This window comes from Sprattus sprattus (genome assembly GCF_963457725.1).
Source record: "Sprattus sprattus genome assembly, chromosome: 15".
NCBI classification, from domain to species: domain Eukaryota; kingdom Metazoa; phylum Chordata; class Actinopteri; order Clupeiformes; family Clupeidae; genus Sprattus; species Sprattus sprattus.
The window spans coordinates 2,756,886-2,784,382 of record NC_137913.1 but is presented as its reverse complement, the minus strand read 5'-3'; the positions used below and the strand labels follow the sequence as shown (position 1 = coordinate 2,784,382).

The window sequence follows — 27,497 nt, the reverse complement described above, 5'->3', positions numbered from 1 at the left end:
GTCTGAAGGTGAGGCCATCACAGCTTCTTGAGTATGCGTCTGCCATCACAGCTTCTTGAGTATGCGTCTGAAGTCGGGGCTATCACAGCTTCCATCACAGCTTCTTGAGTATGCGTCTGAAGGTGAGGCCATCACATCTTCTTGAGTATGCGTCTGCCATCACAGCTTCTTGAGTATGCGTCTGAAGGTGAGGCCATCACATCTTCTTGAGTATGCGTCTGCCATCACAGCTTCTTGAGTATGCGTCTGAAGGTGAGGCCATCACAGCTTCTTGAGTATGCGTCTGCCATCACAGCTTCTTGAGTATGCGTCTGAAGGTGAGGCCATCACAGCTTCTTGAGTATGCGTCTGAAGGTGAGGCCATCACAGCTTCTTGAGTATGCGTCTGAAGGTGAGGCCATCACAGCTTCTTGAGTATGCGTCTGCCATCACAGCTTCTTGAGTATGCGTCTGAAGGTGAGGCCATCACATCTTCTTGAGTATGCGTCTGCCATCACAGCTTCTTGAGTATGCGTCTGCCATCACAGCTTCTTGAGTATGCGTCTGAAGGTGAGGTTGATGCGGGGCTCGTGGCACCTCTTGCGCACGGGCAGGCTGTGATACCAGTGGGTGTTGGTGGGGGCGCTCATGAGTAAGAGGCTGCCGTGGGCGAGCTCCAGTTTCACAGGTGGCGGCCCGCCTCTCCTGGCTGCGCCGCGACTGTTCCGATGGCGGAACACAAAATCACGCGTCGCCCCTAACGACACGGACGCAATGGGGCAGCTGGGGTCGAGCTCTCGCTCGTCGTCACGGTGCTCCCCCATGTGGTCACGGCCATCTTTGTACCTGTGGGAGGGCAGACCTCGTCAAAGTCAACTCAAGGTCATTTTTATTATTACATATTTGATTAGTTAATTATTTTGTTGAAATTTAAGTGATTCCAGTCATTCCAAAGTAATTTGTTGTTTTATTCCTCCTCTGTCGTTTAACAGAAATTTTCAATAATGTATCAACCCTGATATTTTTATAACAGGTTATAATAATTATAATAATAATAATAATTCATTTTATTTTTAACTCACTTTTCATTCCAAAGAATCTCAGAGTGCCTACATATTACAAATTAACTATAATAATACAATACAATTGAAAACCAATTTAAATATTAGCATTAGCATAACAGAAAAGATTAAACACATGGCCAGAAATGCCTTCCTGAATAAAAAAAGTTTTCAGTCCAGCTTTAAAGGAGTCCAGCGTCTATCACACAGCAGGACCCACAACACCACACACATGCATTTGGCGGCGACACAGGACACACACACACACACACACACACACACACACACACACACACACACACACACACACACACACACAAGCATGCTGATGAGACGCCGGTGAAATTGTCCTTCTGCTTTAACCCGTCCTGAAGTCCTTGTGCATCCTCAAGGGGCTCCAGGGGCAGTGTTGAAGAATGATGCGTGACTGGTATCTCCTAGGCCTAACCTTTCAGCTCTAGACACTAACATGTTTTTCATTTCTGACATTCTTGTGATGATAATTAGGCCTTGGTGTCAGTCACAATCCAAGCTGTGACACTGCAACCAACCAATATGGAACGACGGAACTTTACATTATGGAACCCCCCGTTTCTCTGGTTACGAATGAGGAATGAGACTAAGGTTCCGGGAAGCGGTCTCTCTAGTTGGGAAAAAACTATGGTAAGCCTTGCCTAACTGTGGTAAGCCCTGCAGAACTTTGGTAACCTCTGCAAAACTACAACCAAAGATGACAAAGTGCACAATTATTTGAAAGTGGTCAGGAACAGTTCAACAGGAACAGTTCAACAGAAACTGTGCAGAAGTTTTAAAATATACAGTACATGGATTTATTTCAAGAACAAACATTAATGAAATACATAAGAGAGTAGCAGGTGTGAAAAGGTCTATGCATGGTTTCTTCAGACGAATGTTATCAAGAGTGTTGTAAATTTAAAACAGATTTAAATGTTAACATACCCTGGTAAATGTTCTGAAACAAAGTAAAATACTAAACAGGAAAGTAGGGCTATTTCTTGAAACCTGTCTTGGTTTGATGAAGTAACCACAGTCTTACAGAGGCTGTTTGTGATTCTAACTCTGTACACTTTTTGTCAAATTCAGCTAATTGCTCCTTACTATCCTCTAGATCAGGGGTGTCAAACTCAAATACACAGAGGGCCGAAATAAGAAAAATGGGTCAAAGTCGAGGGCCGGACAGTGGGGCAAAAGCTTGCGCTTGCGGGCCTTAATTGACGTATGCTACCAACTCTCAGCTCTGATAGATAGATTAATAGGAGATAGATGCGACTTTGTTAATCCTTAGGGAAAATAAGACGAGCCAAATTAAATTTCACCGTTGCTCATTCAAATTAATGGAACTTTTTGCAACATTCTGAGGAGCTGGCGGGCCAGATGAAATGGCTTGTCCGGCCTTATCAGGCCCGCGGGCCTTGAGTTTGACACATGTGCCCTAGATGTGTGTCCAGTTCATATTTAAATTCCGGTGCTCTTTCACAGCCCTGGCTCTGTAAACAGGAAACAAACATCATGGCTTGGACCGGGCCATAAACATTCTCTGCCAATCAACACGGTGCTTCAGGTGCATGTACGGGAGGGGGGGTCCTTTAATTGGCTGTTGAACACAAACATCAACTACCTTTCCAAAATAAAGGAATCGCAGACTGCTTCTTTAAGTCTCAGACTGCATCTTTAAGTCACAGACTACGTATCCCAAGAGGTATGTGTTTGTATGCTCTCACCTGTTAACTAGCACAAAGTTGAAAGTGTGCCCAGTTGCCTTGGTGACGGCATCCCGTATGCTTTCCAGCGTCGGGGTCCAGGGTCGAGCGGCCAGATGCAGCCCAGAGAAGGAGTACAGGAGGCCCTCGTCACCGTAGGTCGCTTGCCTCCGCGGAACTGAGTAGAACTTTCCAAACACCTGCACTTTCGCCTGGTCATCTAAACAGCAGTCACAATACATATCATTACACATAGCTGAGGAGAAGCACCACTCACGCACTCACACACACACACACACACGAAGAAAAGAAAAAAAAATCATGTTAAAAAGCACACAGTTGACCAGTGCTCATACTGATGGATGAATCACCGAACATCTTCCTGGCTGAGGTAAAACATTAGTTTAGAATAAGAAGTGTGATTGCCTCCTGGCTGCGTTTGGAATGCTCATACTTGGCTACATTTGCTCACATTGCTGGGTTTCTGAGGGCCTCTAGTAGTAACCAGTGATCTTCAGATTTGGAAAACCCCTTTTTCCTTACCAAAGTCTGGTTAATTAACATGTTTTAAGTCTACTCAGTTGTACAATGGTTATACCTGAAAATCTACCTAAGGGAATTGCATTAAACCAAAGATTGAATATGTTATTATTATTATATGTTATAATTATTCAGATTATGTCTCTTTATTCTTTTAGCATTCCTGGCAATACAGTTACAATGACAAAACAAACAAAAAAAAAGATTTCCATTTTATGAATATTAAATCAAATGAATGTGATACAAATAAGGCTATGATGCCTGAAGCGAGCCTGTCTCGTCTGATTGGTTGTGAAAGGTCAGGCTGGGTCAGTGGCAAGGCAGTAACAACACAAACAGGCACAGCTACCGCCTGTGGTATTAGTCTGGTCAATCCTGTATGGCAGGCTATACAGGTGTCTTTTTCTTTAGTCCATTAATGTGCTTGTTGGCCATTCAAACACATCAATATAGCGTACTGCATCATGTGTTGATGTGGTGGACGTAGGTACAGGGTGGTTGGACTGTGAGTTGCTTTTTGCTGTGCACACTGCTTACGCCCGGGAGGGCCCAGGTACCTTTAGTCCGCTTGATTTCATAATCCATCCATACACATTCTCTCACCTTGTGCAGTGTCAGATAGTATCAGTCCCACACCTGCTAACACCAGACGAGGTAAACTAATTAAACCGATTAGCTGCGTCACTCACTACTCTCTTTATAACCCGTGGCCTACAATCTCATTCCATTTACCACGAGCAAAAACCTGTCAGAAGTTTCATAACTTATCATAGACAAAGAGTTGGTTGTTACCACAAGCCACCCTTAGGGGGCGCATGTCAGCTGACAGCCAGAAACCTGACGCACTAAATAAAATCCCATATCCAAACCGTCGTCATTTCATCCCGACTGAGTGAATCAGCAAAACTTCACGGCAGATTCGCCTGTCTGGACTGAGTGAATGGATAAGGGGAACTTTCCACCACAGCACAAAACACTCACAACAACTCGTCAATAGATCTCAGGTAACGTTAGATGTAAACAGAGCACACAAGACTTCACAACTCCATCCAGTCAACTGGAATAAGCCCAAACAAATGTTGTTAATCATTTGTATGTAGCTTAGTTTATAGGCTAATATAAACAACGTCAGATAGGGAATTTTACCCGCAGCATTATGCACTAGCATATCATTTATTATGGGATCATATTCGCCTAATTTCTATTATCTTCAGCGGCGTAGCCTACTAGTTGAACGAGTAATGGTGACTATGCGATGTGAGAGTAGAATAATTTAACTCGAGTGCGAACTCTGTTGTTCGTCATTATTGCACATGATGATTGACTAAAGCGCAGATTTGACTTCATCCAGTGGAGTGCTAAGGAAAATACTATGTTTGTTACAAAGGCTGCTCCACCAGCTGCATCCAGCTGTGCACCCAACTGTGCTAGCCACGAACGGGGCCTGGGATCCAGGCAGAGGACAGCTGCCCCCAGGGTTCCGTGGAGGTCGTAAACAGAGAGATATTAATTTGGTCAGATTAATTTGGTCAGCTCATGCTCAAGGCATGTCCGGACATGCTTCTCAGCCCCTCCCTGGCCTATAACAGGCCGACCCTTCTATGGCCGTTTGTGGGTCAAGAGCAGACCTGAGAGAGGAGTATCAAGGAGTTTGTTGGACAATTCATTCGCGATCATTCATATGCCGTGCGTAATTCAAGAATGTAAGTGTTGTCATTTAGCAGTTTAGTCCGTTCGTATCATTGTATCTGTTAATTACATTTATCATTTCATCTGTATAATTTGTATTTCAATCAGTTTCTGTTGTTATGGAATGTCCACCATTACGGGGCACGGTATAAAAGGGACATATCCGTATTTATCATAGCCGTCATGATCATTTCATGTACTGTTTCGTCTTTATTTACGTCGCTTTGGATAAAAGCGTCTGCTAAATGCCAAATGTAATGTAACATAGCAAGGGAACCAAGTAGCTAAAAAAAAAAGAGGGAAGGGCGGAGTGGGGCATTAGCCTAAAATGTAGGGTCTTTATTTGGTCTCACCTGTGAAGTACTCAACCTCCCTCTCAAGTGCATTGAACAGCTCGTTAGCCTCCTCTGTGTTGAACAACAGACTGTAGTCACAATCGAGACCCTCCGCTTCAATTTTCCGCCAAGGGATTGGCTGAGAGAACTCCTCCGTAGGCAGTGAGGTGTCTTCTTCCTCTTCTACTGCCTCCTCTAGTACTTGCGTGGGAGCTTCTCTGCTCTTCTTGCCGTGACAAGAATCATCGGGTGCTCCCACAAGCCTCTTCCTGCTTCGTGTCACAAACTTGTCCATCCCTTCGACTGCTAAACACACTAAAAGATATCCGGGACGAATTAGTTCAGATCAAATGCATGCGTCGTTATCACGCGCTCAGCATCTCGTAGACACATTTAAGTTGTAAGATATATACGCACAAATTGAATTTCAAAATTAAACATGCAAAATAAACTAAACAACAAAATACATATGCAGGATATCAACATATCAGTTTCACGGTGTCAAAAATATACATATATTGTTTTTTTTCAGAGAGAGATTACCCCTCCTTAACAGTGACGTCAATTTGGCGGGAGTACCAGGGACGAGAGAAACCTCAGGAGAGTTGGCACAGAGAAAAGCTCTTCCACACATTCTTCAAAAACATCGTAAAATACTGCATGCACAGACATCATGATTGGACAGAGAAGCATGAAGAATTTCTTCTCTCCAGTCGAGAAAAAAAAGAGGACTATCGAAGAAGATGACGAGGACGCGAATGAGAATGTGAGTAAATGTTGTGTCGGCTTGTTAGCAACCGATTAATGAAGAGTGGGTTAATAACCTACAGGCTCTTGCCCTATTTATAAAGTATATTTGAACTGTATTCTATGTTTCCCATCTTTGTCCGTACATGACGTGATTGTAAACGGTTTCCAATTCAGTTCAAGACCGCGTTATTGTTATGAACGTTATAGCAACATTCTTGCCAAAGCCAGATATAAACACATAGAAATGTGACCATTGTGTTGAACGCAGTAGACTACTAGACAAACCTCGTGCATCTTCAAACAGTGGAATCTCCCCTTGAACCCGGAAGCATCAGTCTCTCTGGCACAACCTTTTCTGTCTATGGGCAGGCTCAACTCGTGACGCAACATGTAAACAATCGTGGAACAGTGCAGCGTATTTGCAGAGCTCAATTTGTAATGTGATTACAGTTCGGTAAATGACAACGGTGCTTGAATCAGCTACAACTGCACTACTTTCTCTAGATTTCTGTTTCCGGTCACATGTGTCTTCAGACCGAATTGAAATTGTCACGCATTTCGCAGTGTGACTTCCAGTGTTGGGGATGTCTAACTTAAAGTTTCACTTTAACGTGCAGTGACCAATTCTTGCAACTTGACCGACACCAAACTTAGTCTATATTTGAGTCCATTTCGAACTTCAACGTTAAAGCGAGCGTTTACCGGCTTCAGTAGCCTTCACTTGTGGCCATGCCATGACCGCTTTAAGATCCCTATTTTTTCGAAGGGCGCTGTTATATTCGGTCAAAGTAGTTGTAATACAACGCAGTAGTTTAACTAAATATACAAAAATTATACAGGTGAAGAAACTGAAGACGGAGGATACGGACACGGCTGGCTCCTCGTCTGAGTTGAGCCCAGAGCAGTTGGACCGTATCGCTCACAACAAGCAAGAGGCTCTGGACAGACTGATAGCGCACACTGCCCCCGATGGCGTCGGAGAGAGCTGGCGAAGAGCCTTGAGCAAAGAATTTACCAAGACATACTTCAAACAGGTAAGCGGTACAGCATTATTATCATGGAGTGGCTCTCACCTGTTACTGCTCTGTGTGTGTGTGTGTGTGTGTGTGTGTGTGTGAATTAGTTAGCGTGGATGTGTGTGCTGGTATGTGTGTGCATTAGTTAGCGTGGATGTGGTGATGCCTGCCGCATACTTTGGTGTTATTACATGACAGTTATCTTGTGTGTGTGTGTGTGTGTGTGTGTGTGTGTGTTAGATTTGTTGTCCATGTGATGTCTGGTCTGTCTTCAGTTTGCCCTAGATGACCAAGTTCTGAATGTTAGTTCTCTCTGTCATTCACAGCTGATGACATTTGAAGCAGATGAGAGAAAGAAGCACACAGTCTACCCTCCTCCACACCAGGTCTTCACATGGACCGAGATGTGTGACATTAAAGATGTGAGAGAGCCCCCTCCTTCATTTATACTTACTCACATACACAACACCTCCACGTTGGTAGAAAGAGCTGCCTAGCACTACCAGAGCAGGGGCGTCCCTCTTTACCTTTAAGAAGCTGTAGAAGACCCAACTCTTTTAGAGAGCACCTCCCTTACCAACTTGCACTTATTCTAGTACTTAACTTGCACTGACAGCAGTTACATTCCTGCACTTCCCATGTACGTTGCTTTGGACAAAAGCATCTGCTTAATGACTGCTAAATGCATACACACCAACATTTATATTTACGCTTCAAGTGTACAGTTGGAAAATTATTAAACTGTGACTGTATGCATTCATTGTTTGTGTGTCTGTTAGACATGGGGGGGATTTATGAAATGAAAACATTGGGTAGGCTGTGATTTCTGTATGTCTACTTGTTTGTCTCTGTATCTCTTACAGGTGAAGGTTGTGGTATTGGGACAGGACCCATACCATGGGCCAGGTCAGGCTCATGGACTATGCTTTAGTGTGCAGAAACCTGTCAAATCCCCACCCAGGTAAGCATACTTTTAAGGCTTATATACATGTTTTTATCAGGTAGGCACTCTTTTAAGGCTTATATGCATGTTTCCATCAGGTAAGCATACTTTTAAGGCTTATATACATGTTTCCATCAGGTAGGCATTCTTTTAAGGCTTATATGCATGTTTCCATCAGGTAAGCATACTTTTAAGGCTTATATACATGTTTTCATCAGGTAGGCATTCTTTTAAGGCTTATATACATGTTTTCATCAGGTAGGCATTCTTTTAAGGCTTATATACATGCATTGGAACAGGTCAGATGTGTCAGGTTTAGAGCGGTGTTGATATCTCAAGCACTAGCAGAAGTAGTGCCAAAAAGCAGATGGAACAATAAAAAGAAGACTTAAATAGAACAGTTTCGATTGCGTCATGCTGTTGCGATCACTCTGGTAGAGTTCGAGAACAACAATATGTGCTTGAGCAATCACGTAATAACAGCAAAAAAGGCCTCTCTTTATTGCATTCGTGTATAAGCATGCATGTAGGTAGAGAGAATTCATACCTGCAGGAATGCGCACACACAAGTAATGGGCTCACCAACCATTATGCAGTGTACCTTCTTTTATGTGTTGGAAGAATGCAGCTTTGTTTATGCATGATTATATGCACCAGGATTAGGTTTTTCTGTAAAAAAATTGACACCTGACAAGTCAGTGACCTGGTGACCCCTGGCCTGGTTCTGCTCTGATGACTGTGTCTCTGTGCAACCTGGAGAACATGTATAAGGAGCTGTGCTCTGATGTGTTTGACTGTGTCTCTTTGCAGCCTGGAGAACATGTATAAGGAGCTCGGCACTGACATCGAGGGCTTCCAGCATCCCCGACACGGTGACTTGACAGGCTGGGCCAAACAAGGTATGAATACAGTAGCCACACATTAACGTCCGCACATTAACGTCCGCACACTAACGTCCGCACATTAACATCCGCACATTAACGTCCGCACATTAACATCCACGCATTAACATCCACACAATTCAGCTGTTACTCATAGGTGCAGTTTCTCAAACAGGGCTGAAATCACAATTTAAATTTGCCATTGCAACATTAAAAATCTTTTTGTTTTTGTTTTTTCATTCTTTTCATTTTGTGTTTGTGATTCATAAATACATTGCCTGCTCTTGAAGGTGTTAGGGTTTCTGTAACGTGCCATAAGACCATACTGTTAATGGAGTTTATAAACCAATCACATTAAATTGCAATTGTACATTTTTGTGAACACTCATCCATCTGTTACACGTGCTATGTGGTGGTGTTACGTAAGCTATGAATGGGTATCTTCCCTTGTCGGGGAATATTAATGAATGTGGGGAGACTGTCGACATGCATATGCAAGGTGCCTTCCTAATTGGCACCTTGGCTTAACTTGCGCTTAAGCAGTGACAGGCCCGCACCTCTCTTTCTTTCTGTCGTTTTCTATTTTTTTGAAAAAAAAATAAGCAGTATTTATTGTTCCACCAGGTTTTATTGCTCTTAGCTTGATTGTTCTCTCCCTTGTACGTCGCTTTGGACAAAAGCGTCTACTAAATGACTAAATGCATACGAGTCTCTTTTTTCGTCTGTAGGAGTGCTTCTGCTCAATGCTGTGCTGACAGTGAGAGCACACCAGGCTAACTCCCACAAGGATCGGGGTTGGGAGACGTTCACTGATGCAGTGATCCTGTGGCTCAGTACCAATCTGGACGGACTAGTGTTCATGCTGTGGGGTGCCTATGCCCAGAAGAAGGGGGCGGCCATTAATAAGGTTGGACTCTAAGTATGAATGTAGACAAGTCAAGTCAAGTCAAGTCAGTTATTGTCAGCTGCACATAACAACAGTCGGACTGGGCACTGAAATTCTTAGGACAGGACACCGTACCACACTACCATAACATAACAAGACATAACATAACATAACATACACAAGTACTCCACATGATATAACATTACATATCATAACAATAAGTACTTAACATAAGATATACCTATGAAAGACAAAATAGGCCTACTAGATAAATATACAATATAGATACTAAACATAAATACACATACTAAACAGATACACATACCTACATGAGCTATACTGAACATAATATACACATAATAGCCTGAACATAAAAGCCTGAACTGAGACTTGCATGTTAGTAGACTAGTAAGAATGTAGACTTGCATGTCGGTAGAATAGTAAGAATGTTTGTAATCGTGTTGTTTTGTCCGTGTCTTGTGTTTTCTTCTTTAAAATGGCCGCCCAGCAGAAGCGCCACCACGTCTTGCAGGCCGTTCACCCCTCTCCACTGTCGGCCCACAGAGGCTTCTTCGGCTGCAAGCACTTCTCCAGAACCAATGAGCTGCTGAAGAAGGCTGGGAAGACGCCCATCGACTGGACTGCCCTCTAAAAGTCACCTTGGCACGGTTTAATTTTGTGTTTGTGACTCATAAATACATTGCCTGCTCTTGAAAGCGTTAGGGTTTCTGTAACGTGCCATAAGACCATACTGTTAATGGAGTTTATAAACCAATCACATTACATTGCAATTGTACATTTTTGTGAACACTCATCTACTAGTGCTATTTGGTGGTGTTACGTAAGCTATCCAGTCTTAGGAAGAAGTCTGGAAGGAAGCCTATTGACTGGACTATCCTCTAAAAGTCACCGTGGCTAGTTTGTCTTTTAGAGAAACCAGCGATCAGTCAAGTTACTGAGTTAAGTCTTTCAGTGAAGACCGCACGTTCCCCCTTTTTAGGCTCTGTTATTTCATGCATAATGGTATGCCCATGTCTTTCAAGTTACACTCAGAACGTACTGTTGTTGTTGTTGTTCAGCTTAGTATATCAGAGCACTTTCACACATTTTGGAATGTTTTCATTCCTTACCTAAAGACCGTCCCAGGGGAAGCACCTCTTACCTGGTTACATTCTGTGTCTGCTTGGAACTTCCCATCCATCTCCGTGGAGATATTTCAACACTAACAAGACCTCTCTGCTTTACAAGTTCCTATGAGGCCCTTCATGCCAGTAGTATTATATTGTTATTAACACCTTTTTTCCCCTCTTGTCTTTTCACTGTAAATATTTCAATTTCAAGCTATTTGGTTGTGTGTTTTTTTTCCCCTATTGCTCTCCGTGTTACCAATAAATTATGTTGATCTACAAAACATCTGGAGGCTCTGCCACTGTCTACACATTACACTGTCTAACTGTGAATTAGAAATCAGTAGTTAGTGCTTACTCACAATAAATGCTGGAATTGTGGGTCTACGGATCTATCCATATGACGATGTCTTCTAAGGGTAAAAAACTTCAGCAGGGATTCCATTGTGGTACTGCTGTGCAGATAGGCCTTAATAATAATATTAATTTTAATTAATTAATTAATAACAATATTCCTTGTCATATATGCAGTGTCTAGTGCTTTGAGATGAGGTCTTCCATGTGATATGTAGTACTTTGTGATGAAACACATTCAACGAGACCATTACGGTCTGCTCTTTGCAAGTTTGTTTTGATATTAGCATCCTTGTACTTCATTAATCTCGATGTTCATTCAAATAAGCACTCACCTAGTGTAAACCTGCCTGATGGAATGATACAGTCGATTGCGGTTCAGCAAAGTTGGTAGGTACTTCAATTTGAGGAAGGGAAAAGTTCTCCAGCAGGTACCCAGGATATCGATACAAATAAAATATCAATACAGACACAGAACACATCAGTAAAGACATGGAAGCAGTTTGCCCATAGAGTTCTCATTGTGCAGAAAAACAATACTCAAAACATTTGGTCACATTGGTGTATACTGTACGACATACATTTTTACTAAGGACATTTTTTGGGTCGATTCGTTACATGGAAATATCCCGATGGAATGATTTAGTGGAAAAGATTAAATGATACAATTTGTGTGGTTACCTATAATCACGTAAAATATAAGCAATTGTTTATATCATACGTTGAACAATGACAGACGTACTAAGGCATTTAGTAGCCCAAGTATTGTTTTTTCAGTCAATTCCACGCAGGTCCAAGTTACTCTTTTCGCAACACTAAGTTTTTGTGTTGTTTGGGTTGTCAACAAAAAATAAGGGAAAGATTTATAGGAAAGGAGCTGGAGATTTGAGGGCGATAAATGGACAACAATGCGGATCTGCGTGATAATAAACTTTTTGGTTTGGCAAACTGAGCATTTACATATTTGTAGGCCTACTACTATGTAACTACTAATATTTGTTTTGGTGTGAGTGCAAATTTGCCTTTATGTAACAGGCCCAAGTAACCAAAAAATAGGTAGGAAAAATTCCCTAAAAAAAATGTAAATAAAGGTTACCTTGCTTTAAAAAAAAAATTAACCTGCCAAGGTTGGATTTCATCTTTTCTTAAGCATTTATAGCAGTGGGTGTTGCATTGGCTTCGTCCAATCACAATGAGATCCGCTGTGACGAAGTCAAGAGAGTTTTTCAGTTCAAGTAAAGAAGCTGTCGATGTAGGTGGAGCGGTCGTTGAGGAATCAACACCGTGTGGTCAAACTGGAAAGTTGGATGATTTTGAAAGGCAAGCAGAGGGGCGATAACAGATACGTTGGAGGAAAATGTGTAGAGTCACTTCTAAAAATACCACATGTGTCGGTAATCTGAAGTAAGTTACTTAGACTCCAAAAAGTTATATATGCAGACTAAGGGCTGCACTCGAGAAACTTAACTAGCCCAGTCATGGCCTTAAGAGAGATACGACAACACAGGAGGCCTGTGAGGAATATTAAGCAAGAACAAGATGACGATTCGGATGCAGAGGAACCACATCTTGGATTAAAGAGATCTGATGGACGGGAAACTCAGATCATTCACAGCGGTCACTTCATGGTGTCCACCCCGCACGCTGAACATGCACCCAAAAAAGGCTATGACTTCGACACGGTTAACAAACAAACCTGTCAAACATATCACTTTGGAAAGACCAGCACGTCCCACATTTCCATCGATGTATCTTTGACGAAATTATTCGAATGCATGACCCTTGCATACAGGTAAGTTCGCCATCGGTCCCAAATATGTCATTACAGTGCATGGGCCTAACGTATGCCAGCAACTCTTCTTAATTGTAACATTAGAGGATAGCAGTTATGAAAGTGATCCAGTAACGTCACCAAGATCTACTGTCCTTTAAGTTACTTGTGAAGCTAACAGTCCGCTAGCTAACGTATAGCTTCATACCCTTTACTGAATAGGTACATTCAATTAACATTAATGTTAGATAGCTACGATAACGTTTCCTTCGAGTATAGGCAGGCTAAATGGAACAGTTTGGACATAATTATAACATTAACATTTGATATCTTTGGGTAACTTAGAAGTACACTTAAAGACACTCAGAAGCCAGTTGTCTGTTGAACAGTTGTCTGAGACAAAAGAAGCTATCGTTAACTAACTTATATCAAACTAGGATGGTTAACGTTAAAGATACTGGTTACATACGGTTTGTCTTACTCACAACGAAGGTGTTTTATATCTTTTCCTCACATATCTGCGTTTTTGATAATGATGGCTTGCGTAAGAACCTGTAGTTGGAAACGAATATTTCCTGTTTAGCTTTCAACATTATCGATGTCTTTGCTTTGTTAGCAAGATTGGTTCATACGCGTTACGTGTCACAGCTAACCTGGCCAACAATACTCCACTTAAAGTTACCAACATTAGCTAAATTGATGGACGCTCAAATTGAATTATGTTAAGCGAGCAATTTGACAGAAATGGTTTAAGTTAGCTAGCTGCCAGTTGCTGAAGGTAGCTGGCTAATTCAGGGTTAACTTAAGTATCCTCAAAAGTGCCAACCGTTTCATGCTACAACAAAGGCCACATGCGATAGTATCGTATCTTATGCAGAAAATGCAAACTTTTAATTTGCTCATCAAAGCATGTTTGCGTTGTTAATCAATCTTCTGATAACTGAACTGTGGCACTCCCTGAGGAGATGTGCGAAAGACAGGCTGTGTTGTCTCGCGTGGCTGCCACGGGTTTCTCATTCAACACATAGCGTCTGGAGACAGTAGTTTGGTTCGTTTTGCTCAGACATCAGTGATTCCCTCAGTATGTTGACCTCCGGTGGCCTTGTCAAAGACACGCAGCCCCCTCGTCTGCCTTATAACAACGCCATGGGCCCTATGTGCCCATATCACAATAATAACTACCATTCATTGTTATCTGCTAAAGGGGTTGAAGTATCAGGTGAACATTACAAAAGAAACAAACGCGTGGATTGATCTAAATGACAGACTTCTCAGAAAAAGAGCCTAGAGGTGGCTGTTTGCAGCACCTGGTTCATCCAATTAATTCCGGCTTTATCGAGCTGTAAATTAAGGACGCTGTAGAATGAGGAACAGACGGTACGACACGGGTTGCGTCATTTAACCATGCCGTATTGACTGCAGAATACTAGGGTCAGGTTGACTTGAGTGAAGAGGGATGCCATAACATCACCAACTCAGGCACGACCTCTGCAAGGTGTTCCGACCAGTGGCATTGGGAAACGGGAAGGGACTTTGGGTATCCCATAAGATACCGTTGATTTCCAAATGACTGAGTGAATGGCCTTTGAATTTTGACAGTTGAGTTTTTGATGGGAGGAATGACTTTTATTGGTGCCATCCTCTTATATGGCTTTTATTGTGCACGTTTAAATAACTTTCACAGCAGTCAATTTATGATGCTTAGGGAAGTGATAAGGGTGATAATAGTGAGATAATCATTTGGCAATCAATGAATACGATTAGCTGGGAGTAACCCAGAGCACCACCGACCTCGCAGAAATGACATTGTCAGCTCCGTTGTCCAACGAATCATATTGGGTTTGGGTCAGGTCAGATTGGTTGCAGTGACCACCATAGACATTTATAGATGTATAGATCTATGTCTATGGTGGTCACTCTCTTAACTGCCAGGAGGAAGCATCTCTTGTGACCTCACCCCAATTCCGTAGAAAATAGCACGTCCTGTTTTGCTGACTGGAGTGTCTGAATCAGTGCTGTTATTGAGACCGCTTTGAACACGTGGCAACTTTAATTTGGTTGGTAAAGGACATATTTGACATTGCCTTTAACTTTGAAGAAACATAATGAAGGCTTTCAGCAGAGAATGTTTGTATGCTACAAAAAGGATAGGACTTGACCTCACGTACAAATATTTAATATATCTAAGGTTGTCCATTTTGCCCAGCACTTACATCCCTATTTTCTGTATGACTTGTGCTGTGACTTGAACCCTTTGCAAGAACTATACATCGTATTGCAGCTACAACACACAGAGTGTCTGTTTGGTTGAGAATCCCAGTAGGTGTACTTAGATACACACACACACACAGGCACACACACACACACACACACACACAGGCATACACACACACACACACACACACACACACACACACACACACACACACACACACACACACACACACACACACACACACACACACAGGCATACACACACACACACACACACACACACACACACACACACACACAGGCATACACACACACAGGCATACACACACACACACACACACACACACACACACACACACACACACACACACACACACAGGCATACACACACACAGGCATACACAAACACACACACACACACACACACAGGCATACACAAACACACACACACACACACAGGCATACACACACACACACACACACACACACACACACACAGGTATACACACACACACACACACATACACACACACACACACACACACACACACACACACACAGGCATTCACAAACCCACGATGATCCTAAGGATTCCTTGAGTTATGGGTGAGTAGATGTGACCTTATGACAGTTGTAGACCAGTCTCTGGATGTTGCTCGCCTGGAGTTAGGCATTGGGTTTCTGGTCAGCAGGGAGGGTAGCACTCTCACACACACACACACACACACACACAGACACACTCACTGAGGATCACATCTCGGGGCATCCAGAGAACGTGGGGCTGCCTTTTCATTCCAGAACGATCTAAATATAACCATATGCACTCACCCAAATACACTAATCCCTCTCCCACAGACACACACACACACACACACACACATGGCGTGAAGCCTGCGTGGCACTTTTGACCGGCCAACCTTCTGTCCAATGGGCAGGTAATCTCCCCTAAACCTGAGGTGGTGTTTGCGTCTAGGGTAAAACAAGTGTGCAAGCCCTCGTTATTTTGCCAGTGTTGTGACTTTTAGTAAAGAGGAAAAGGAAATCAGGATGTGTGTGCCCGGGGAGCAGTGTTCGGGGTTAGGTGCCTTCAGCCTTCAGCCGTGGATGTGGGCATGGGAGAGCAGTGCTCTACCACTTCCCCCGCCCACATTTTTCCTACTGGTCGGGGATCGAACCGGCCACCCTCCTCCGGTTTCCATGCCGAAACCCTTACCAGTAGGCCACGGCTGCCCCATAGAGCTGCAGGGTCTAGGTTGGTGGTGAGCTTTGGGAAGTGTGTGTGTGTGTGTGTGTCTGTGTCTGTGTCTGTGTCTGTGTCTGTGTCTGTGTCTGTGTCTGTGTCTGTGTGTGTGTGTGTGTGTGTGTGTGCTGCAGGGTTTGGGTTGGTGGTGAGCCTTTGGAAATGTCACTGCAAAGGTTGTAGGGCAGGATCCGCAGGGCTGGTCTGCTGCCCACGTTATGTTGTACAAGGAAAAATATTTTTTGTTTTCTTTCTCCGTACAAGAATGGATATTGTGAGGTAAACCCCTAACCCAGTTCTCAAAGAACTCTCATTCTTTTTACTGTGGAGATGCCAAGGTCAGGCCTGTTTTTGAGCTTTTTGTCTCCGAAAGGTACTGTCCAGATTACACATATAAACAATGCACTTACAACAAACATTGCAACACACTCCTCTCATACACACACACACACACTCACTCATACACTCTCCAAATCATATCATCTGCACTTAAGAGAGCCTTTTATGTTCTCTGAAGTTTATTAACCTAAATAATCTTTCCTACGCAGTTTCTAAAGGGAGCTCTGAAACCCAGGCGTGTTGGCACGAGTGGGGCTCCTAGAGAGACCCTTGATTAATGAAGCATTCACATGATGTGTGTGTGTGTGTGTGTGTGTGTGTGTGTGTGTGTGTGTGTGTATACGAGTGGGGATCCTGGAGAGGCCCTTGATTAATGGAGTGTTCACATGATAGTGGTGTGTGTGTGTGTGTGTGTGTGTGTGTGTGTGTGTGTGTGTGTGTGTGGAGCGTTCACATGATTGTGTGTGTGTGTGTGTGCTTGAGCTTGACTCCTGTTGCTTGCTGAGCCCTTCTGCCCGTCACCACCTGGCAGGCATCGTCAACCCTACGGCGTAGGCATGCCCATGCCACTCTGCCAGTCCTGGCGTGATGCCAGGCGGGAGCTGCTGAGGTGGCACATGTGGGCATCGCCGTGCCCTGACAGGAAGAGTTGTGTGGCGTTAGCTGTTGGCAGGGGGGGGGGGGGGGGGGGGGGGGGGGGCCATGACGGGAGGCTGACACTGATATCCTGAAGAGTCCTTGGATTAGATTAAGTGTTTAAGTGGAGTGCAAAGGGAGATGAAATGCTGATGTTATTGTGTGTGTGTGTGTGTGTGTGTGTGTGTGTGTGTGTGTCTGTGTGTGTGTGTCTGTGTGTGTGTGTCTGTCTCTGTGAGTCAGACAGAATAGAAAGAGAATCGTTTTCTGAGGAGAGTCTGTTATCAGTTGTGTGTGTGTGGGATCGTTTGGAGGGTGTGTTTGTTTGCGTAGACAACCTTTGCATCATCTTGGAATTTTGAGTTAAACCCTGTCATTACACAACCTCGTGTGTGTGTGTGTGTGTGCGTGTGTGTGTGTGTGTGTGTGTGTGTGTGTGTGTGTGTGTGAGAGAGAGACTGAGAAAGAGAGGCGTGTCCTAAAAGGGTGTACATATTATCTTCATTTTGTGTGTGTGTGTGTGTGTGTGTGTGTTTTATGTGAATGTGCAGTCCCTGTGCGTCCCGTTTATTAAGTGGGTGTGAGACTAGCAGACAAAGCCCATTTTCTGCATAATAACACATCTTCACGTGGGTTCCTCTGAAGGCGTATCTATCACATGTTCACCACGTAGCCTCAAACCGTGGGAAGAGGGACTTTAGGCTGTTGTTCATACATTTAGATCATGAGAGAGGGAGACAGATTATTTGCATTGCCTGTGTTTTTAATGTGTTTCTAGAAATCGGGTTGCTGATAGCCAAGAATGAGATTTGTGTGTGTGTGTGTGTGTCCTGGAGTGTGTGCTGTGTGTGTGTGTGTGTGTGTGTGTGTGTGTGTGTGTGTGTGTGCTGTAGTGTGTGTGTGCTGTGCTGTGCTGGAGTGTGTGCTGTGCTGTGCTGTAGTGTGTGTGTGCTGTGCTGTGCTGGAGTGTGTGTGTGCTGTGCTGTGCTGTGCTGTAGTGTGTGTGTGTGTGTGTGTGTGTGTGCTGTGCTGTGCTGTGCTGGAGTGTGTGTGTGCTGTGCTGTGCTGTAGTGTGTGTGTGCTGTGCTGTGCTGGAGTGTGTGTGTGCTGTGCTGTGCTGTAGTGTGTCTGTGCTGTGCTGTGCTGGAGTGTGTGTGTGCTGTGCTGTGCTGTAGTGTGTCTGTGCTGTGCTGTAGTGTGTGTGTGCTGTGCTGTGCTGGAGTGTGTGTGTGCTGTGCTGTGCTGTAGTGTGTGTGTGCTGTGCTGTGCTGGAGTGTGTGTGTGCTGTGCTGTGCTGTAGTGTGTCTGTGCTGTGCTGTGCTGGAGTGTGTGTGTGCTGTGCTGTGCTGTAGTGTGTCTGTGCTGTGCTGTAGTGTGTGTGTGCTGTGCTGTGCTGGAGTGTGTGTGTGCTGTGCTGTGCTGTGCTGTAGTGTGTGTGTGCTGTGCTGTGCTGTGCTGTGCTGTAGTGTGTGTGTGCTGTGTGTGTGTGCTGTGCTGTGCTATGTTGTGCTGTGCTGGGCTGGAGTGTGTGTGTGTGTGTGCTGAAGTGCTGTGTGCCCCCCCCCCTCCCCCCCATGGCATTGCTGTGACCTTGCTTATTCAGTATATCTGTTTTCCTGGAAAGGTTGTGTGATTGCATTTCTGAGGCAGCGACCAGTTATGTAAACCTGCTCCAGACACAGCTGAGCTGACTGGGGGCCACAGAAAGTGTCTCTTCTTAGGGAATGATACAAATGAAATGTTATGCCTCTCCACAGGACACAACAACACAACACACACACACACACACACACTCTTCACAGGACACACAGTGTTGTTCTGCTGTTGTTGATCATATTTGAACTTTGTATTGAAGGGTGTGTGTTCGTATTCAACAGAGATGTTGGTTTGTGTGTGTGTGTGTGTGTTTGTGTTCGTATTCAACTCTGAATGTGTGGTTGTGAAGCACACAAAGCTGTGTGTCTTCATGACCCCCCCCCCCATTAATGTTAATTACACTCCAATCAATAGTTATTAAGCAATTTGTTAATCCTCTGTGAAGCCCTGCTGAGAGTGTGACCATGTGAAGAGAAGTAATCCTGAGGTGTGTGTGTGTGTGTGTGTGTGTGTGTGTGTGTGTGTGTGTGTGTGTGTGTGTGTGTGTGTCTGTGTCTGTGTCTGTGTCTGTGTCTGTGTGTACAGCTTCTGCAAGGGGTGCTCTGACTGATTGTTGCTCCGTTGGAGGTCATTTTGTGTGGATGAGTGATACCCAATCAGGGTTAAGTTCTCAATGTCTGAAGTTACATATTCAGTTTTATAGTACAGGCAGTAACCATATCATGTCATTACAATTTTATAGACTTCCTGATAAGAGCTTGCTTTGTCTGAAGATGTGTGGGTGTGTGTCTGCCCGCCCTTTTGGTCTGGTGACAATATGTGTTACTCATGTTGTGTCGTTTTTAATTTGTTTTACACAAACCGCAGGTTTCTGCCTTTCAGAGATGTTCAGTTTGTGTGTGAATCTTACAAGACAAACATACAACCACATAGCCTATTCTCCTTGGTGATGTTCAGTTGGGACTGGTAGTGCAGTGGCCAATTGGATGGAACTGATTTAGCATAAATAGAAGCTGATGCCAAAATGTAACGTTTTCAGAATAACTACGCTTGTAATTGTTGTCTGGAAAGTGGTTTGATATTCATTTCCGAGCGCCTATCTAATATACGAGGTGCGATCAAAAAGTTCAAGGACTGCGCCTATAAAGAAGCCAGAAACATATCTGATTTGACCATTCTTTCAAAGAAGTTGCATTGAAAGTGAAAAAGTGAAAAAGTGAAAGTCCTCTCTATGGCAGAGGTTGACACACACACTCCGAAATTCACCTCTGCATTTAACCCATCTAGGGAAGTGACACACACACACACACACACACAGTGAAGTGAGGTTACACACTAACCCGGAGCAGTGAGCTGCCATTGGCGGTGCCCGGGGAGCAGTGATCGGGTTTAGGTGCCTTGCTCAAGGGCACTTCAGCTGTGAATGTGGGCATGGGAGAGCAGTGGTCTATCACTTCATTGTCATTGTGCAGCGATACAGCCCTCTCAGTGGTCCTGGCATGCTGGGAACGCTCGACAAATGTCCCATTCTGTCAACGCGTCATGCATGCGATTTGCGCCGGAGTCAAAATGGCGCCCCCCAAATATCGGCGAGTAGTGCGGATTTGGAGCAAGAACTATGTTGTTACTGCTAGTAAACTCGTGCAGTTTCAGCGCACTGTGAGCGGGTGTGTTGTCGTCATGGCACCCAGAGCGGGTGTGTTGTCGTCATGGCACCCAGAGCAGGTGTGTTGTCGTCATGGCATCCAGTGGCCGTCTTGCCACAGTTCAAGTCGTTTGCGCCGCATGTTCAGACACCGCAGGATGTCGCGGAAAAACTCTCCGTTGACTGCCTCACCCTGGGGAACAAACTGCTGCCCGACCAATTATGGGATGTGCTGGTGTGTCCCCTTCACTCGACTGTGTACCATCAATAAAAATTAAATTTAAAGTGGAAAATAAAATGTTAAAGTTGACTTAAAGTGCTAACCTAACTTGCCCATTCATTCAGGTGAGTGTGAAGACATGTCATGAATTTTTTTTTTCAATTTTCAGAAGCAACCCAAATATAGTGGTAGCCCGTATTGTTTTTCTAAACAATTCACTCTTGGTTTCAGCTGTCTATGTACCATTGTGTAATAATCTGACCATTGTGTAATAATCTGACCATTGTGTAATAATCTGGCCATCTGTGTGTCTCTCCACAGTGGGAAACTGGTATCGCCAAAATGGAAAAACTTCAAAGGACTCAAACTCCAGTGGAGAGACAAAATACGCCTCAACAACGCCATCTGGAGGGCCTGGTACATTCAGTGTAAGAACCCCTCTATCCTAGAGTACACACCTGTAGTCATGGCTGCTATAAGAACCCCTCTATCCTAGAGTACACGCCTGTAGTCATGGCTGCTATAAGAACCCCTCTATCCTAGAGTACACGCCTGTAGTCATGGCTGCTATAAGAACCCCTTTATCCTAGAGTCCACGCCTGTGGCCACAGCTGCTATAAGCGTGTAAGAACACCTCTGTCCTAGATAACACGCCTGTGGTCACGGCTGAACCCCTCTCCAGTAAGGTTGATGGATTGGTCATGGTGCGCGCCAATGGTGTCATCTACGCGGGCCAAAACTGGCCAATGCTGTCATCAACATGGGCCAAAAACTGGACCTAAAAGTGTCTGGTTAGCTTTTCATTGCTAGCAAACTAGCCTGTTGCCTAACTGCAGATTAAGGCAACGAAAGACTGTCTGAACTGCAGTATGGGTCAGTGGTGGTTTTCCATGCCATTTTCATCAGGACAAATCTTCTATGTTTTGGCAGAGCATGCAAAGTTTTGACCCTCAGGTGTCCTTCAGGCAAGACTATGACGTTGGTAAAAACTAAACACACAAAGCTTTGTACTGTTGCAGTAATCGGCCTCCATTGCTCCTGCCATGAAGGGTCATAGAGATGCCTGAACGGACCTACGGTGCCGTAATCAAACTCTAATCAGACTCTATTTACCAGAACCATCAATCTTTAATCAGACTCTATTTACCAGAACCATCGATCTTTAATCAGACTCTATTTACCAGAACCATCGATCTTTAATCAGACTCTATTTACCAGAACCATCGATCTTTAATCAGACTCTATTTACCAGAACCATCGATCTTTAATCAGACTCTATTAACCAGAACCATCAATCTTTAATCAGACTCTATTTACCAGAACCATCAATCTTTAATCAGACTCTATTTACCAGAACCATCAATCTTTAATCAGACTCTATTTACCAAAACCATCAATCTTTAATCAGACTCTATTTACCAGAACCATCAATCTTTAATCAGACTCTATTTACAAGAACCATCAATCTTTAATCAGACTCTATTTACCAGAACCATCAATCTTTAAACAGACTCTATTTACCAGAACCATCAATCTTTAATCAGACTCTATTTACCAGAACCATCAATCTTTAATCAGACTCTATTAACCAGAACCATCAATCTTTAATCAGACTCTATTTACCAGAACCATCAATCTTTAATCAGACTCTATTTACCAGAACCATCAATCTTTAATCAGACTCTATTTACCAGAACCATCAATCTTTAATCAGACTCTATTTACCAGAACCATCAATCTTTAATCAGACTCTATTTACCAGAACCATCAATCTTTAATCAGACTCTATTTACCAAAACCATCAATCTTTAATCAGACTCTATTTACCGGAACCATCAATCTTTAATCAGACTCTATTTACCAGAACCATGCCAGGATAGACTTGACTTAATTTAGGATTACCCCCATCTCTCTTGAGGAACTTTGACTTGACTTTGACTTTTGACTTTGGCTGCAGCCTCTGACTCTTTGTTTGTTTGTTTGTTTATTTGTATGTTTGTTTGTTTGCAACACAGATGTGGAAAGGAGGGAGACCCCTGTGTGCCGGTTTGAGACGCCTCTTGATGGCAACATGGATCCTGATGAGCCCCGATCTGCGGAGGTGAGACCTGTCTGTTCTGATCTCTCTTCTCTGTCCCACACGTACATCTCATCTCTCCTCTCTATTCTGATCTCTCCTCTCTGTCCCACACGTACATCTGATCTCTCCTCTGTCGTACACGTACATCTCATCTCTCCTCTCTATTCTGATCTCTCCTCTCTGTCCCATACATATATCTGCTCTCTCCTCTCTGTTCTGTTCTCTCCTCTCTGTCCCATACGTACATCTCATCTCTCCTCTCTGTTCTCTACGTACATCTCATCTCTCCTCTCTGTACCTTACGTACATCTGCTCATAAGTCTTCTCCTTATTTTGTAGGCAACTGAAGTGAAATACGTGAAGAGGAGGAAAGAGATAGTCATACGTGAATACCACAAATGGAGAGCCTACTTCAAGAAGAGGGTACGTACATGGGCTCTGCTCTGCTCTGGAGAGTTAAAGGGCACTATAGGCAGGAAGTGATGTCACTGTGAAGAGTTAAAGGGGACTATAGTACACCATGAACATGAGCTCTGCTCTGGAGAGTAAAAGAGCACTATAGGCAGGAAGTGATGTCACTGTGAAGAGTTAAAGGGGACTATAGTACACCATGAACATGAACTCTGCTCTGCTCTGGAGAGTAAAAGAGCACTATAGGCAGGAAGTGATGTCACTGTGAAGAGTTAAAGGGGACTATAGTACACCATGAACATGAACTCTGCTCTGCTCTGGAGAGTAAAAGAGCACTATAGGCAGGAAGTGATGTCACTGTGTAGAGTTAAAGGGGACTATAGTACACCATGAACATGAACTCTGCTCTGCTCTGGAGAGTAAAAGAGCACTATAGGCAGGAAGTGATGTCACTGTGTAGAGTTAAAGGGGACTATAGTACGCCCTGAACATGAACTCTGCTCTGGAGAATTAGGACCAGGCAGGAAGTGATGTCACTCTGGAGAGTTAAAGGGGACGTACACCATGACCATGAACTCTGCTCTGTAGAGTTAGGACCAGGCAGGAAGTGATGTCACATTGTTTTCTTTAAGTTTTTTTTTTTTTTTTTCAATATTCAGGTTAGCATAGACACCGTAGAGCTCTTATGTATTACATCCTTCTAATGTGTGTTTTGCACAGGTTCAGGAACTCCTCGACATACCCGTTGATTTGCTTCACTCTGTAAAATGTGTAAAAGACGTAATTATATAATTTTATTATTTTCCTTTCTTCGCTCGCCTACAGTTGCAGCGACACAAGGATGATGACCTCTCCAATCTCCTCGGGGTAACTATCTCTCCCATCATTATTGGGGGGTTTGTATATATCTGCACGTGCCGTCCCCCTCCACACACACACACCCACACCCACACCCCCACACACACACACAGACACACACAAACACACACACACAAACACACACACACAAACACACACACACAAACACACACACACAAACACACACACGCCCACACCCACACCCCTACACCCACAGACCCACACACACACACCCACACAGACCCACACACACACCCACACACACACACACACACACATCCCGCCTGACTGCTTGTTATGTCCTGGCTTCGTCCGCAGGGGGGGGAGGAGCAGTATTCCCTGTTTGGGGACGTTTTCCCCGACCCCTTCCGTATGTGCCAGGACGACGAGGCGGCATCCACTGGTCGTCGCGGCAACCGGAAAAGCCACGACTCGCCCGTTCCCATGGAGATGGATCCGTTCATCGACATGGACGTGCTGATGTCCGAGTTCTCCGACACGCTGTTCTCCACGCTGGCATCCCACCAGCCTATCCCCTGGCCCAACCCCCGAGAGATCGGTGAGCAAACATCACACACACACACACACACACACACACACACACACACACACACACACACACACACACACACACACACACACACACTGCAACATCTCACCCCAACACACACACACACACACACACACACACACTGCAACATCTCACCCCAACACACACACACACACACACACACACACACCAACACTGCAACATCTCAGCCCAACACACACACACACACACACACACACCAACACACATCAACACACCCCAACACTGCAACATCTGACTCCCACACTGCCACACTATGGCTGGGGCCATATTTACTCTCCAGGGCCATTAGGTTTAAAGGAAGTTGGAAGGAACTTGATTAGTGGTTGTGAAGTGCCTCTTGAGAGATATTTGGAAGTTTTAAAACAACTCACTTCTTGGTTTATTTTATTGAGCAGATCTTGCTCAAATTATGATGGGAAATTCAAGTTCACAAAACACACACACACACACACACACACACACACCGCTTTTAATGGTCCGCCCACACAGTGGCAGAGTCCAGATGATTCATATTGCCCACACGCACACGCACACGCACACGCACACGCACACGCACACTGACACACACAAACACTCACACACAGACACTCACTACACACACACAAACACACACGCACACACACACACACACACACACACACACACGCAACAACTCACTTCTTGGTATTATTCTCCAGGGACCACTACACAGTTGGTGTCAGCAATAACAACAGATGGTTTTGAGTGTCACTCTGTTTATTTGTTGACTTTCCCATGTGCTCTGTAATCCCTGTGCAAATGTGGGGAGGTGAAGGCAAAACAGTGCACCCTGGGAAACGCCGGTGTTTGTAGCAGTGCACCCTGGGAAAATCAGTTTTTTTGTAGCAGTGCACCCTGGGAAACTCTGGTGTTTTGTAGCTGCCAGCTGTGAGCTCCCCCCCCCCCCCCCCCCCAGCAGTGCGAGTGTTATAAGCCAGTTTAATCTTCTAATCTTTGTTTTCACTGAAACGGAATTTGTAGTTAAACAAAGATAACAGCAATTTACAAAAGATTATCCGTCAAGCACACTTTTCTAATCTGAGGTAAAACCCACTGCTTGCTTTCACAAGAAACAAGCACATCATGGCATGTCAGAAATCGGGAAAATACAAGCTCACACTCAGACAAAATGATTTTAACGCATGGATTGGATTGGTCTTTGTGCCCTGGTCAACCCAACTTGTACGTGATATGTTTGCACTCTTAATGTGTGACTTAAGTTGACTGTGACAGTTTTTCCAAAGACGTTTGCAAAGATTGATATTAGCCTTACTAGTTTAATCGGTTGATTGGATCTGAAAGTCACTGACTGATGATTTGATATGATCAAAATGAACTTAAATACTTATGGAAGGTTAACTTACTTCAGAGGCTCTGAAGATGATATGGTAGATGTTGCTGTGGCCATCAACAGTGTTTTTTCCAACTTCCGATCAGGTGAAAGAAGTTCTTTTTTTATTTTATTTTTATTCAGAGTTAAATTGAGGGTTACCATGGTTACCATTGTTTTGCGTCCAGCACAAGTTAAACACACACTGGTACAACTGGTGTCCACTATGGCCAAAAACAAACCGGTTAACATAGATCAGTCAAACTTCTGAAGAATTACTCAAGTAACTATTTTTTTTTTATCACAAGCTGCTGGTTATTATATTATCTTTAGGAGTAATATTTGATCAAATAGTTTCAACATGCATTGTTACCGGCACCGTCCTGGGATGGAAGGATCAATCATAAATCCCAGATTTCCCTTTCAAAAAGTATAGGATTGACGTCTGTTTTGAATTAGTTATAGTAGCACAAATGTTGATGTCATGCACCATGAGTGTAGGCCTATTCTCAGAGTGAATCAGAATCAGAAACAGATTGATTGTCAAGTAGGTGTACGCCTACCTGAAATTTGCTCTGGTGTATGGATGCATACAGTAAACATAAAAACATAAAAAAACATACATACACACACAGTAAGTACTACACATAACAGAAAACATAGAACATAGAAACACACTAAGTACTACACATAACAATAGTACTATAGATATAACACAGTATGGATGTATAAAAAAAGAGTGTATATACAAAAGTAAAGTGAGAGGTAAAATGCAAAAAAATGCAGGGCAGGAGTGCAGAAGTGAGTGTGCAATGTGCATGGTGTAAACCCTGTGTTCCCCTCCCGTGTGTGTGTGTGTGTGTGTGTGTGTGTGTGTGTGTGTGCCCCCCTCCCCCATTGCAGCCCATGCGGGGAACGCAGACATGATCCAGCCAGGCCTCATCCCACTGCAGCCAGACTTCACGGACGAGCCCTGGCAAGGTACGTGCTCCACCCATATATGAATATGAATACTCAAACATGGATCAATTTATGCAACTGCTTAGATGGTATATTGATTATTGATCAGGTCTAGTCACATACAGTAGGTTAGCTGGTATACTGATTATTGATCAGGTCTAGTCACATACAGTAGGTTAGCTGGTATATTGATTATTGATCAGGCCTAGTCTCATGCAGTAGGTTAGCTGGTATATTGATTATTGATCAGGTCTAGTCTCATGCAGTAGGTGAGCTGGTATACTGATTATTGATCAGGCCTAGTC

General features: G+C 43.9%; 3 protein-coding genes across 4 annotated transcripts in view; 2 read left to right on the top strand and 1 right to left on the bottom strand.

The window, feature by feature from the left end:
* Positions 1-521: 521 nt before the first annotated feature.
* On the bottom strand, positions 522-5,959 carry alkbh2 (alkB homolog 2, alpha-ketoglutarate dependent dioxygenase; the record flags this gene model as incomplete). The annotated part of the gene is given in 6 exon segments (XM_080852963.1): positions 522-825; positions 2,783-2,981; positions 5,344-5,628; positions 5,869-5,910; positions 5,913-5,935; positions 5,937-5,959. Coding segments are annotated over 6 exon segments (876 nt in total).
* unga (uracil DNA glycosylase a) lies at positions 5,955-11,181 on the top strand. 2 transcript variants are annotated; one of them, XM_080852962.1, is made up of 7 exons: positions 5,955-6,091; positions 6,915-7,109; positions 7,418-7,513; positions 7,955-8,052; positions 8,845-8,933; positions 9,644-9,822; positions 10,313-11,181. In XM_080852962.1, exons 1-7 carry the CDS (start codon positions 5,999-6,001, stop codon positions 10,451-10,453), a joined length of 891 nt encoding a protein of 296 aa, XP_080709088.1. In that variant the 5' UTR covers positions 5,955-5,998; the 3' UTR covers positions 10,454-11,181. The 2 variants fall into 2 exon arrangements, with proteins under 2 accessions (XP_080709088.1, XP_080709087.1); XM_080852961.1 differs by lacking the exon at positions 5,955-6,091 and having other exon boundaries at positions 6,706-7,109.
* Positions 11,182-12,560: 1,379 nt separating this feature from the next.
* The window catches only part of mlxip (MLX interacting protein), a 26,903-nt gene continuing 11,966 nt past the window's right edge, over positions 12,561-27,497 (top strand). Inside the window, exons 1-7 of the mRNA XM_080852899.1 lie at positions 12,561-13,074; positions 21,265-21,371; positions 22,959-23,044; positions 23,363-23,446; positions 24,260-24,301; positions 24,611-24,851; positions 27,136-27,213. Coding sequence (XP_080709025.1) covers positions 12,761-13,074; positions 21,265-21,371; positions 22,959-23,044; positions 23,363-23,446; positions 24,260-24,301; positions 24,611-24,851; positions 27,136-27,213 — 952 coding nt within the window. The 5' untranslated portion in view covers positions 12,561-12,760. The remainder of the gene's footprint in view (positions 13,075-21,264; positions 21,372-22,958; positions 23,045-23,362; positions 23,447-24,259; positions 24,302-24,610; positions 24,852-27,135; positions 27,214-27,497) is intronic.